General features: G+C 36.6%; 1 protein-coding gene and 1 long non-coding RNA gene across 2 annotated transcripts in view; one reads left to right on the top strand and one right to left on the bottom strand.

Moving 5' to 3' along the window:
- LOC125784476 (uncharacterized) overlaps positions 1 to 3,597 on the top strand; it is a 109,709-nt gene extending 106,112 nt beyond the window's left edge. Inside the window, exon 2 of the long non-coding RNA XR_007427291.1 lies at positions 2,860 to 3,597. This is a non-coding gene — a long non-coding RNA (uncharacterized LOC125784476). The remainder of the gene's footprint in view (positions 1 to 2,859) is intronic.
- A 152-nt stretch (positions 3,598 to 3,749) lies between these two features.
- On the bottom strand, positions 3,750 to 13,866 carry ankrd40 (ankyrin repeat domain 40). Its single transcript, XM_007241470.4, has 5 exons — positions 13,386 to 13,866; positions 11,808 to 11,956; positions 11,125 to 11,676; positions 9,541 to 9,722; positions 3,750 to 7,583 (listed from the first exon to the last, which is right to left on the bottom strand). The coding sequence occupies exons 1-5, from the start codon at positions 13,517 to 13,519 to the stop codon at positions 7,437 to 7,439; spliced, it is 1,164 nt and encodes a 387-aa protein (XP_007241532.3). The 5' UTR covers positions 13,520 to 13,866; the 3' UTR covers positions 3,750 to 7,436.
- Positions 13,867 to 14,631: the final 765 nt, after the last annotated feature.

Raw genomic sequence — 14,631 nt, forward strand, 5'->3', positions numbered from 1 at the left:
GATGAAGGTGGTACACTTCACTATCCCTTTAGAGGTATACTTTTTTTGCAAATCCCATCTATGCTTTAAGAATATATATTTTTCATAATAAATCCATAATATTTAATTCTAAATACATATTTTAGGTGTGTCCCTGGGTTTCACTCCTGTTACTGTAACACATTACCCCATTTAAAGAATCAGGAACATCAAGTCACATCTACAACCAGTGTTGGGAAGTAACGGATTACATGTAACGGCGTTACGTAATCAGATTACAAATTATAAGTAACTGTAATCCGTTACAGTTACTGCTTCAATAAATGGTAATCAGATTACAGTTACTCTGCTAAAATTAAAGGATTACATTGCGGTACTTTCCTATTTTTGCTCTTCCAACACTGACAAAACGCAAATAACATTTTGCGGTGAAATCGCTCTGATATGAAAGGGAACTGTCTGCCCCTCGTCCCATCTCGCTGCACACACACACACACACACACACACACACACACACAGGGAGGAGGGGCAGACAGCGGCTCCGCACACACAACGAGACGAAATTAACTGACATTTTGGTCAACGAATAAAAACAAGACGAAAATGTTTGGCAGGGACGAAATCCAATCAGAACTGATTTAGTTCTGTGAAAGGTAGTGACTAGTTAGGAAGAGATCCAATCACTGCTACTTTAACGAAGGTGGAGAGGCGGGATAAGCGGGGTACTCAACCAATCAGTACCCGCCTCTCCTGCAGTAGCGCCGCGCGCTCAGTTACAAACCCGGGAATTAAACTGTCGTTACGGAGCTCGACTGGAAGTTAACTCGACAGTGTTCAGCAGGGAGAGAGAGAGAGAGAGAGATAGAGAGAGAGAGAGAGAGAGAGAGAGAGAGAGAGGAGAGGCGATATATTTCTCCTTTGACGTCGCGAAAAACAAGATAACGTGTAAACCGCGTGGAGCGACTCCATCTCCGGTAAAAACACCACTAATCTTTCAGCTTCTGCAGACCAGAGTCACACAGATCTCCATGCAGAGATCAGCGTTTTAATACTGATGTTATTTCATGAGCTGATGGTGTGTTTAACTCAGCAGTGCTCTAAAACACAGAACTGATACAGAACCCTAACTCATTAAGATCAGATCATCTGTTTAGTCTCACAGTGGGAAAGATATAGCTAGTGTTAAAGCAGGAACAGGTCAGAAAGAACTCAATAATATATCCAAAATAAAACAATAAAATAAGTCAATCTATGAACCCAAAAGTCTGTGTAAAGTTCCTTACAGCACTTTCTCATAAGTTTCTCACTTTAACTCATGAAGTCTCTCAGTACATCCTGAGAGCATCTCTACAGGACAGTGTGTGAATGTGTGTTTTTGATCTCATTTCTAGACTGTAGCTCCAGTAGATGTGCTGGGTTACTGCTGGAGATAAAACTAGATCATTTAAAATCTGTTTTTGCATCTACAGCTCTGTTTAAACTATAATTTAACTATTCAGTTGTTTTATGACCTGATTTCTAGAGCAAAATTTTAGATGTAAAATATATATAGTCACACACCTATAATAATAATATACATTAAATCATATGTAAATATATTTCACATTCAAACATTAACAATATTACTCAAGTGGTTATTAAACGTTTCATTTCGTATAAGTGTATAGTTAATAATTCAAGGGAACTGATGAAAAAGCATTTACATTTACACCCTTTACATTTTAGTCGACTAAATTTACTGTAATTTTAGTAGACTATATTCTTATGACATTAAGTCGACTAAAACTAAGTTGACTAAATTACTAAATTGTGACTAAAACTAAATGCTATTTTCGTCACAAGACTATAACTAAGACTAAATCAAAATTTGTTGTCAAAATGAACACTGGTGGCAAACCTGCAAGTAGATAGCTTACAGTTGTTGTTACATTGTTTGGTTTTAAATTGTTTTATTATCAATTTATAGAAGTGTTTCATAAAATTGTTTGATGAAATGGTTTCATAAGTATTTTTATAGGGTGATTGAAAAGGCTGTTTTATTTGTTTATCTATTTGTTAACTGGAAAGAAAAATAAAAGAATAATATGCAAGATGTGGTTGCTACATTCATTCAGGCTTAAAAAAACGACAATATTGTAAGTAATCCAAAGTAATCAGATTACGTTACTCACTTGAAGTAATGTAACTGATTATGTTACAAATTACATTTTGAGTGATGTAATCAGTAATCTGTAAGGGATTACATTTTAAAAGTAACCTTCCCAACACTGTCTACAACACATCTACAAACAGTTCTTTTTCAGTTGGTTCGTCTGAAGATCATGGGAAGACCAAAATTGAGTTCCCTCATTTATTTTTTTTGTATATTTTATCTGTATCTTATTGTAACTATGGCTGAGGAGTTCAATCTCAACGCTCTGTCCTGTTCCCTTAATTAATTCTTATAACTTATTTTATTTTAAATATATATATATATATAAAACAGGAATTATTTTTTGTCATAAATATCAATTATTTGAACATGTAGTCAAAGAAAAGTAAAGACTTTCTTGAGAGAAAATCAAAGGAATTAGTGGACTTGCTTTTAAACAAGCTTTTAAAATGTCACATGAGTTTTGTAACCATCCTTGGCTTTGACATCTTGTATAAAATTAAGTAAAGCTGCCTGAGTTTGACCATTACATGTTTTGAATATTTGAATACATGTTTTATTAGATTCAGAGTTGAAAATGTTACAACAAGCTAATGGAACCTAACTGTGACACATACAATAGCAGTCACATTTGTGGACACACCTTCTCATTACAGATTTTTTCCTACATTGTAAATCTCTGATGAACTTACCTGGGCAACACAGGTAACTCTTGCTCTCCTTTCCAGGGACTGTCCTGATGATTGCCAGTTTCATCATCATTGGCATCTGCCCTTGAGGATACTTTCAAAGCTTGTGATATGTTTCAGATTGACTTACCTTCATTTCTTTAAGTCATTTTTTTTTAGTTCTTGCCCTCATCTGGATTAGAACATTACTCAAATATTCACTATTCACTGTATACCTGTAACTCTACCTCTTCACTACTTTACAACTGATGCTCTCAAACACTTTATTAAGAGACAAGAAATCCAAGTAACTAACTCTTGACGATTTCAGCACAGCTGTTAACTGACAGCTGATCATTCCAGGTGACACTACCTCGTAAAGCTGACTGAGAAAATCCAGCCAAGATGTGCAAAACTGTATAATATAACAAAGAGGTGCTACTTTAAAGAATGTAAAATATTCTAAAAATAAAACATTCTGATTTGTTTTAACACTTTTTCATTTCCTAAATTATTCCATATGTTTTTCTTTATAGTTTGGATTACTTTAGTATTAATATACAATGTATAACATTTTAATATAATGGACAAAAAACACTGAATTCATGTGTGTTCTATATGTTACAGTACGTTACATATATGTTACATATATTTGCACATTCATTACACTCTTGCACTATGTTGTCTATTGTGTTGTTTTCCATGTTGCACAATGGATCCGAACGAATGTAATTTCGGTAAACTGCGTACCTATACTCAGATGTAATGAAAATAAACAACTCTTTTCTTAACTTGAAAGATCCAATCTCAATCATTACCAAAAAGAGTCCCATTTTTATGCTGATCAGATCATTGTGTGTGTTGGTACTTCATCAACAAAGCAAGTATATTTGCTTTAAAATTCAAAATATATTAAAGTGCACAAAACAAATGCAATACAGGAGTCTGGGTGCATAGGATAAGTCAAACTGTATTCATCGTCCAAGACAAGACCAGTTAGTACAACTGTTAAAGAGTTTTCCCCATAAAGAATGTCTACTTTATAACAGTCCATTTCCCATACACGTTTTCATTGTCCAAGTCGTTTAACCAAGCTCCATGTGAAAAATCAACAGTGGAAAAGCAGCCAATCCTTATTAACAATTCACCAATTTCACCATGCACCTTCATTCAGCCCTGTCATCCTGTTTTAAAACCAGCAGACGGACGGACAGATGAAAAAATTGCTTGGCTGTAGTACCGGCTCACGTCCAGCTAAGAAAAAAACTCTAATTTACAAAATAAGGTTAAAAAAATTAATATATAGACTATAAGCAGTTTTGTTATGTAGATTGTATAAAACTATCTATTGTTTACAGCAATACAATGTGTGTGTGAGAAGGGAGGGGAGGAGGATAACAGTTTCGGCACTGTTGATCAAGTTTTTATATTAGAATATTTAAGGTTTCGACTTTAGTGTATTTAAAAGAACAGTCTTAACAATGTAAAACATACAAACTAAACAAATCAATAAAATCTGTGCTCTTAATCTTTATGCAGTTTAGCTCTATACAGTTATAAATCCGAATTTATACTTGGAAGAGTTTAATATTGCAGTGCATTAATTCAATAAAACTGACTAGAAATTTCGAGCTACAAGATAACAATTTAACATTTATCTACCATTTCTAACGAAAATTAGATTTGAATTAAGTTAAATTTGTCGTTTTTTCCCAATGCAATTTGTGTGCAACACAACAAAACTTGAAATAAAACTCAATATGTTCATAATCTGCACAATCATTTTGTACACAGAAGCAAAAGGTGCATTTGTGAAACGAAACACAATGATGAGGAATTGCTGCAAAATTTGCGTAGAACTAAAAGCACAATAATAACCGTCAAAAAATGGTCTCAATTGTCTCAATTGGCACTTCTGCAAATAAGGTCCAACCAAAATATGAATAATATGACTTGTGATTACTGGGAAGTGTATCCAGGTAACTGCACTGAACATAGTAATCATTGCCCATCTTGTTATCATCATTTTTATACTAAATTAAACTTACACAAGTCCTACATTTTGGAGAGATAGTGTTCATGGAAGCTCATATTACTTAATCTCGTTCTAGAGCTTGTATTTCAATTTTTAAACAAAACAAACAAACAAAAATGACAAAAAATGTCTTATGCTACATTTTTCAGTACTAATGAAACCTGGGGCATTTTGCCTTCATACAAGATGATGAGGACAACCAACAGTTTTGTCCAAGTTTTTTCCACTAGGTTATTTTTTGGCTTGTTTTTGTTTTTCCAAGTGCACATAGAACTCTTAGGCACATACCCATTACATTAAAACTTCCTTCTTTCTGTCTCTTGAACTCTTGTACTAATATAATGGAAACATGCATCTATGCACTTTCCCATTTAGGCAAAAAAAAAAAACCTGCAATGCGTTTTGCCAATGCAAACACTAAGGTAATTTAGCCTCTAGTGCAGTGCTTCTCAGTTCTCGTCCTGGAGGTACCGGTCTTGTACATTTTAGGGCGTTTTTACAACTGTAGTTTCTCTGGTCTGAATCAGTTTGAGTTTGTTTACTTGGAGCGTTTTCCTCCTATGTTTGGTTTGTTTTCACACAGGCACAACCGTAATCGCACCAATATGCACCGCAACAAACCACGCACGCAAGCACAATGTGATTTCTGATTGGTCAGAGATGTCTGGCACAGGGGCAGGATACAAAATACAGCAAGAAAGTTCCAGAACAGCATACATATGAATAGTTGTGCAGTGTAAACCTGTTTCAAACACAGTGGTTTTGAAGGGATTTGCGACGTAGCTATCCGCGTAGTAAACGGAGTCGGACAGCCAGGAGAAGTAAACGTTGCAAAACGACTTTCAGAAAGAAAACACCTTAGCATAAGGTAATAAATCAGGTTAAACTGCATCTGAATAGCAGTTTAGCTCAAATAAAAGACGTATATTTAATAGTTGGGTCAGATCAAGACTGGATTGCGTTCTCACCACAAAGAAACTGCTCCAAAGTCAGTTGGGAACCAGATTGTGCGAGTACAAGTTACTGTTTTACACCTGCTTAAACAAACCGCATCAAGGATGCAAACGAACCAGATTTTGATTTAACCAGACCAAATAGTGCTGGTGAGAAAACACCCTTAAGAGTTTTTTTCTGCTTTATCATACGCTCTGCTACTATAATTTAACAGTTTATTTGAATCAGGTATTTTCGAATAAGAAACTAAAGCACTAAATAGACTCTTGAAATTATGTCATCATTTTCTAGTGCGTGCCATGTTGTGGTATGCCAATATTTGACACTCTATAGCTAACCTTGACTTTTAATCACCTTTATTATGTTTTATAGTATATAGTAATTAAATATGTTCAGAACCATTTATTTTCTGTTCTGTGTTCATTTGTCTCCTGAACATCACTGCATCCTCTGAACTACAGCGTCATTCAAGAATCGTAATGCTAATATTGCTACATGCAAGCTAATGTTTCTAAGAAGTAGTTAGCATGCTAGCAGGCTATAGTGGTAGTAATAAACTGGCTCTGGCTCTTGTGTCACGTTTTGATTCACTATCCTTCCTTGATGACGATTATCCAAACCAACATCAGTTTCTTTTGGGGAAACTGCCTGCTTTAATCTAAGCTGGTCCTTATACAGGTAAGTAAGCTGGATGAGGAGTTTAACTCATGAACTGGACAGCCAATGAATACAGTGGTTGACCAATAAAGTAGCACATTAAATAAACATATGATTCTTGAATGAAATATGCTAATACCACTCGTCTACACGTACTGGTTATAGTGATGAGGAGCGGATCCAGTGATATTTAGAAGAAAAATAAACACAGAACAGAACATATTAACTAGAAAAGGGGTGATGTTTTTAAAACCCCATTCATTCCTGCTACTGAAAATCATTAAACATTAAACCCAGAGTACCAAATGTAGGCATATTAAAAACTACAGAACTTCAGAGATCTACATCATGCAAGACAGGGTGCGTCCAGAAAGAGAACAGAGAACCACAGCACAGTTAGGAGTAAACAGAATAAAATCCCTAACAAGAAGTGCTGGTACAGTTCAGGTCTGCCTGTTTTAAGTGAGCTGTACTAAAACCACACAGTGGCCTGATAAGCCCACACAGCAATTCAGCAAACAATCAAAGCCCAAGAGGAGGATTTATGAGCATATGGGTTTGCACTCAAGAAAAATTATATTAGAAGAAGTATTTAAAAAAAAAATAAATAAATAAATAAAAATAATGGCGGCTGAAGCATGATGGCCACATGATCCGTGAAAGATTCCTGCTCAAACCAGTATAACTGTTAACTGTTACAGATAACAAACTAACTATGTTACACAGGAGCTCCTCTCCTCACAGAGTTATATGAATGGCACCACAGGACCATGCATGAGCAACGTCCACAGGCATTTTTTTGTGATGTGGTTTGGAGGGGGTATGGCATATGGATAATGTGGTGTAAGGGAGGAAACAGAAAACAGAAGAAGGATATATCTGACTGCAGGACTTTAGAACTAAACACAGCTATAAAGTTGGGCTTTTAGGGCTAGAATCCCGGATAGGGAGAGAGCCAGTCTGTTTCTGGGTTTGCAGCTGGGTTTGGGAGCTAGTAAGTCAGCCTGGAGGCTTTCATGTTGTAGCAGGGCCTATCCGTCAGTCCACCTGGGCCACCAGAGTACAGGGACAACCCCTCCGCCTTCTCCAACACGACCTCCAGCTCCTGGAAATCCTGTAGCCGAGCCACGTCTTTGTCCTGCAAAGTCAACACCAAGCAAAAACACAAAAACAAGACAAAAGTAGAGCATTATTAGCTGTGTGGTGAATGTAACAGAGCTGTTGAAGGACTATTGTACCTTTACAAAGCAGGCTGGCATGTGACCACTGATAACATCTTGCTGATTGCTGGTCTAGCCTATCTGGATTCCATGAGTGCTTGGCAGTACATAGATGTGCATAGATATATAGAGTTTCAGCATGAATAAGATGTGTTCATAAAAACATATACTCTTTACTGGCCATATTCCATTCTAGCAAAATGATGACAGTCTACAAATAAATATGTGGCTAAGGCAATGTGACAATTCTGCTTTTGGACTGCTTTTGTAGAATTTAGACTTGAAAAGTTAAAAATATTGTAATACATAATTCCTTTTGGTTTTAGAGAGTGGATTTTACACACTAGAAATGAAATGCTACAAGATAGCAATTTAATATTATCTACCATTTTTAGGGGGGAAAGAAGTTTTGTATTGTGTAATGTCTGTGTAATAAAAAATAAAATTACTAAAATTACTAAAAATGTAATTTGCTAATTCCGTTTTGTTTTCGAGAGCAGATTTTACACACTAGAAACTCAATGCAATACAATACAAGATAGCAATTCAACATAATCTACCATTTTTAGGGAAAAATGATTTTGCATTGTGTAATTTATGTGTAATAAAATAAAAAAAAGTTGGAATGAAACTCTTCCATTGTTCATAATCTGCATAATCTGTTATTTTGTACAAAGAAGCAAAAGGTGCTTTAATAAAACAACACATACAAAGATTACAAGGAACTGCTGCAAAATGTGTGTGAAACTAAAAGTACAGTAATACTACTTAAGAATTAAATTGGCCTTTACTAGCCTTATTCCATTCCAGCTACATTATGATGGTCTACAAGTTGCCGTAATTAAGGAGTTTTATATTAAGAGACATCATGAAATTAAACATCAATTTGAAAAATCTTAGTTTACACAACACTGTCAAAGAAAAAGATAGTAAGTCACGTAAAATGGTGTTTAAATGAAATAATCAGGAAAAAAGTATTATTTAAAGTGGTTTATTTCATTATTTGTCTGTGGCCCGTGACTTCATATTTATTTCTTCCTCTGGTCCCCAACAAAAAAGTTTGGACACCCCTGGACTAGACATTCAATGCTACAAGATAGCGATTCAACATTATCTACCATTTTTAGGAAAAAGGGAGTTTTGCATTGTGTAATATTTGTGTCAGACAAGGAACTGCTGCAAAATGTACAGTAATACGTCTTAAGCATTACATTGGCCTTTACTGGCCTTATTCCATTCCAGCTACATTATGGCAGTATACACCAATTAAATATATGACAAAGGCCAATGTCCAATGTATCAATTCTGCTGTTGGACTTTAGTATTACAGCTCATTTCAACACACTGACACTCACACTGACTGTCTTAGAATTCCAACAAATAAACATGGAATGAAATTTCAATGTTAGGGGAACTAATTTGGCCTTTAATTATTAATTTTTGTTCCTGGATTCATGAAAGCCTCAGCAATTACTATTTTATGTGCTTTAGTTTGTGTACTTTAGTGTGACAAACCAATTACGGAATATATAAGAACTACAATACATCTAATATGTAAATAACCACACCATAATCATAATAAAGGGTTGACTTGTACCCTGACTCTGAGCGAATTTAGCCTTCCCCATTTCCTCACATTCTCACATTGTGCTTAACATTCCAGGCCTGATGATGCTTAAGTCATCAGAATGTGGCTTTCTGTGGAAGAATTTGGACTCCACATGCACATAATATCATACAGGGTGACAGCAGCCAATCTGGAGATGGAAAACTTTTAGACACCTGACTTCTCAATACCAGATTTGTGTAGCTTGAAAGGGTACACCCTAAGAGTTGAGTCTCTTCCAAGGAAAAAGTAGAAAAGCAACAACATACCTTTCTAAGCATGGTGTTGGGAAGCTTGCGAATCTTCTCCACATGTTCAGCACTAATGTCCAGCTCACGACAGCAGACACGCAGCAGTGCCCGGTATGTCAATTCCTGTCGGTCTAGCTCCACTTCGATAAAGTCGTTTTCTCTGGCATGAGGATTCTGGATACGCACCTTCAGGACCAGCTCTGATGGAGAAGAGGGTGCTCGAGTTAATCACTAACTAACAGCAGCACTAAAGCATCATCGGTTCAAAATAGATAGCATAGTTCTAGTTTAAAAGGCAAAAGGTTAAAAACTTGGCTGCAGGCGATTAGTAATAGCATTGTAGGATGAGGCCTGTTGTCAGTGTGCTAACACTGTGGTAGTGATGCTGGACAACTTTTAGCTAGCGTGCGGGCACTGCAGTAGCGATGATGGATGAGGCCAGCATCAGAGCTGGATAAGGGTTGCTAGGCAACGTGCTAACAATGTGGTAGCTGGTGTGCTAGTGCTGCAGTAGCGATGTTGGTAGCCAACATGCTAACACTAAGACAGCAATGCTGGAAGACAACTGCAGTGCATATGCTAAAACTGCAGTAGTGATTTTGGATAAGGTTGCTAGTGCAATGTGCCAACACAGTGGTAGTGATGCTGGACACCCTGTAGCCAGCGTGCTAATGCTTTGGTAGTGAAACTGGATGAGTCTAGTAGGAACAGGGGTGTAGCAACAAATTATGGGCCCTGTACACTCTCAATGTCAGTGGGCCCCTATTGGTCTCAGTACACAAGGAACATGAGCGGAATAAAAATCTGGATTTTCATGGGCCCCCCTTCCCTACTCGGGCACTGGGTAGTCAGGGTAGTAGAAAAAAAATAGACAAGGCCATTAAATTATATGGGATTAGGCCTGTAGCCAAGATGCTAACACTAAGCTAGCAATACTGGATGATCCCTGTAGCTGGCATACTAGTGCTACGGTGGTGTTGTTCAAAACAACTGGTAGAGATGTGAAATGAGGCCAGTAGATACTTTGGTAGTAAAAGTGGATGGGTCAAGCAATACTGAATGATACCTGTAGCTGGCATACTAGTGCTGCGGTAGTGGTGCTGTACGAGTCTGGTAGCGATGTAAGATGACACCGGTAGAAAACAAGCTAACACTGAAGTAGCAATGTTGGAAGATACCTGTAGCCAGCGTGCTAATGGTTTGGTAGTGAAACTGGATGAGTTTATTAGGAATACTAGATAAGGCTTGTGATTATACGGGATGCTAACACTAATATAGCAGTACTGGATGACTGCTGTAGCTGGCATAGTAGTGCTGCGTTAGTTAACACTGAAATAGCAATGATGGAAGACACTTGCACCCGGCATGCTACTGATTTAGAAGTGTTGCAGTCGTTAATGCTAAAACTTCTCCATTGGCATTTGGTTAGAATCTTCCATTTTGCAGGTTAGCATGCTAACTGATATCTCACATTTCTACCCTGAGTAAAGATTAGATTTAGCAACAAAGTAAAATGGAAAAAGAAACTGTAACCTGGCCTTCGTTACCATTTAAACTTGCAGTGGACAAATAGTCGAAAAGACTCCCCAACCCATCACATACCCTGCACGTTGACTGGAAAGGTGCCGGTGAAGAAGAAGGGCTGGAAAGCAGGCATGGAGCCTCCAGACTGCGAGCAGTTCAGCTGCTGGGGCAGAGACTGCTGTCGTGTCACCGTGGGGTTAGAGACGGGCGCCTGACTAGGGGCCGCACCTGGCGAGGGTAGCGGGGGGCACACGGGGCCATTCTGGGAAATTGTGTGATTGTGGGTGTATTCACTGTGGTTGCTGTGGTGCGCCTCAGGTGACACTTCCATGGAGAGGGGTCCATTCACCACCGGGCTTGACACAATGCCGTTCTGCTCCACCACAGAGATGTAGGACACCGCCGGCTGGCTCTGGGGCGGCTGCTGCTGCTGCTCTTGTGTGGGAGAGAGAGTGGCTGGCTCAGAGTCTACAACCTCCGAATGGTCAGCGGTGCCATTCTGAGAAACATGTGGTGGTAAGTTTAGTTCCTCCTTATCCATCTTGCTGTACAGGAAGGGCGGGTTGGAGAGATAGTTCGGAATGATTGGCAGCTCTGGCTCTTTTACCTCAGGCACATCCTCCTCCTCCACTGTGGAGAGAGAAAGACGAGAGTGGATTGTGTCAGCTTAGACAAAAAAAAATGCATAGCATGAAAAGAAAAGCATAGCAACTGTAAAACTGTAAAAACTGAAATCTTGACATTTGTGTATATATACGTACCTCCAAGAAGTCTTCTGATTTCAGGTTTGGAGGTTAATTGAACAGCTAACTCATCTTTCGCAGTGAGTATTTCTTTGTCGGCTCCAGAGTTCAGAAGATAAGCCACTATGTGCTTGTGGTTTCGCTTGCATGCCCAATGTAGGCACGTCCTAGGTTTAAAGGAAAAAAAAATAAAATAATAAAAAGTCAAGTAAGGGTTACATAAAGAAGTAGACAACTAGCTAAAATAGAAAAATAAAAAAATAGCTAAACTCTACACAAACCTGCCGCAAACAAGCACTGGATAGAATAAAGCCTGTTCACTCTTTAGTTGTATAAGGTGGATTTAAGCAAATGTTGGCAAGCTGCTTAATTGGATAACCCAAAGCTGTGTCTATTGCTAGCTTCCAGGGATCACAAGCCACCACAGCCAGTCAGGACTCAGATCTATAAATGTAATCTTAGTGGAATGTTCACTAGTCAGAATTACCATTGAGTTGCATGTAATTTCACTCTCATAATTTTTTTTTATTAGTTACAGGTTACTTTTTTGACTTGTAGAAAGTGTACTTCAAGATACCTACACTGCAAAATTAAATGTAAAGGAAACAATAGCTTGAGCGTCACTTAAAAATAACCAATAAAATATGAAATTGTTATGTAAAAGAGAATCACTTATATACAGCTCTGGAAAAAATAAGAGACAACATATATGAGTTTCTTTGATTTTACCAAATTGTAAGCCTCTGGAATATAATAAAGAGGAAGATGGATGATCACAAACCATCAAACCAAGCTGAACTGCTTGAATTTTGAAGGAGAACATGCCAAGATGCATGAAAACTTAAAACAAGGGTTATTCCACCAAATATTGATTTCTGAACTCTTAAAACTTTATGAATATGTACTTGTTTTTTTTTTTTTTGCATTATTTGAGGTCTGAAAGCTCTGTGTCTTTTTTGTTATTTCAGCCATTTCTCATTTTCTGCAAACAAATGCTCTAAATGACAATATTTTTATTAGGAATAGAATAAAACATCAATGTTCATTTTACTCAAATATATCACTATAAACTGATTCAGAAACTGAAGTGGTCCCTTAATTTGTTTCCAGAGCTGTATATGGAACAAAAGTCGCTACTTGCAAAAGAAGTAATTTGATATGTAATCTATAACTAGAGCAAATAGTAGTAAAAATTTAATTATAGATTAAAAAGAGAGAGAAATGCGATGCAAATGAATAGTAACTAGTCAATATTCATTTAAGGAAATAAGGATATGTGAAACTGGTCTAGGCAGAATGGACTATCATTTCAGCTGATATTAACCAGTAAACACTAGAAATAAGACTTATTACCAGTTTAAACTTGATTACAGCTTGTGTCAGTTGTATAATTAAAACGACTATAGCTATGTTAGCCACAGAGCTAGCCTGCTAGGGTGGAGCTGAGGATTTACAGTGTATTTCCTGTTTAAAGACAAATACAACAGTGCTGGATAATAGTGTAACCTGGTCTATAATGTCTACAGCACCAGATAAAGCCATTTAAACACATTAAACTGCATTTTAAAGCAGAATAACAGCTTATTTAACACCTACCAGCCGTTGATTTCGTTCTGAGAGTTGATGTTGACGCCGCTCTCCACCAGATTCCGCACTTCATCAATGTCTCCGATAGCGCTCGCCTCTCTCAGCCGCTCCTGCAGCTCTCTGTCTAAAGACGAGGTGGACATAATTCAGATAGTTAGCGATTAACTTTCATAAGAACGGGGGAGATTTAGTGAACCGGCGGCTGAAGCTAGCTTAGCTTAGCTTAGCTGGGCTTTCCCACCGAGCCCTCATCAAATTAGCTAGCCGGGATAGTTAGCTAACAGCTATATTAGCTAATAAACCCAAATTAAACCCATAAGCGCCCCTACTAAACCCTTCAGGCGACCGCGGCGCTGTTTATTACTCAAACTATCCTCCAGTTATAACTTTATTTCGGCTGTTTCAGCAGCAGGCTAATTATTATTACCCTCCCCGCACTCGCTCAGACCCCTGTCGGCTCTGCCCATTATGGGGGTCACTTTACAGTGTGACAACACGAGCCGCTACACTGGGTTCCTATCTAGACTCCTCTACTAAACTGAAGCTCTTAAGCTAAAAAAAACAAACTGCTCTTTTTTACGACATATTTTAAAGTTAAATTTCAATAAAAGGCCGATATCCTCCCGATATTGTATTTATCTCAGATACTCATTTCCTGTTTTATTTACAAGCATTAACTAACTGTCGTAAATAGCTCTTTATTTTATTTTAGTAATTATGTATTAGTATAATAATAATAATAATAATAATAATAATAATAATAAAGTCCTAATTTATAACTTGCATTAGCTACCTGTCATAACTAGCTACCTATTTTGTAATGTATTCTAGTTTATTTAAGTAATAATGTATCATTAAATAATGTTATTATTATTATTATTATTATTATTATTATTATTATTATTATCGTTATTATTATTATAACAACAATATTAACAATAATATTAATAATAATAATAAAAATAATATTAACAACTATTATTATTATTATTGTTGTGGTTTTTAAGTCCTAATTTATAACTAGCATAACCTGTCATAACTAGCTAGCTATTTTTTAATGTATTATATTTTATTTAAGTAATAATTTATCACTAGATGATGATAATAATAATAATAATAATAACACAATATAAATCATAATAATCATATTATTAATAATAATAACAGTAATAATAATAACAACAATATTAACAATAATACTATTATTAATAATAAAAAATAATAATAACAACTATTATTATTGTTGTTGTTATTA

This window comes from Astyanax mexicanus, chromosome 19 (genome assembly GCF_023375975.1).
Source record: "Astyanax mexicanus isolate ESR-SI-001 chromosome 19, AstMex3_surface, whole genome shotgun sequence".
NCBI classification, from domain to species: domain Eukaryota; kingdom Metazoa; phylum Chordata; class Actinopteri; order Characiformes; family Acestrorhamphidae; genus Astyanax; species Astyanax mexicanus.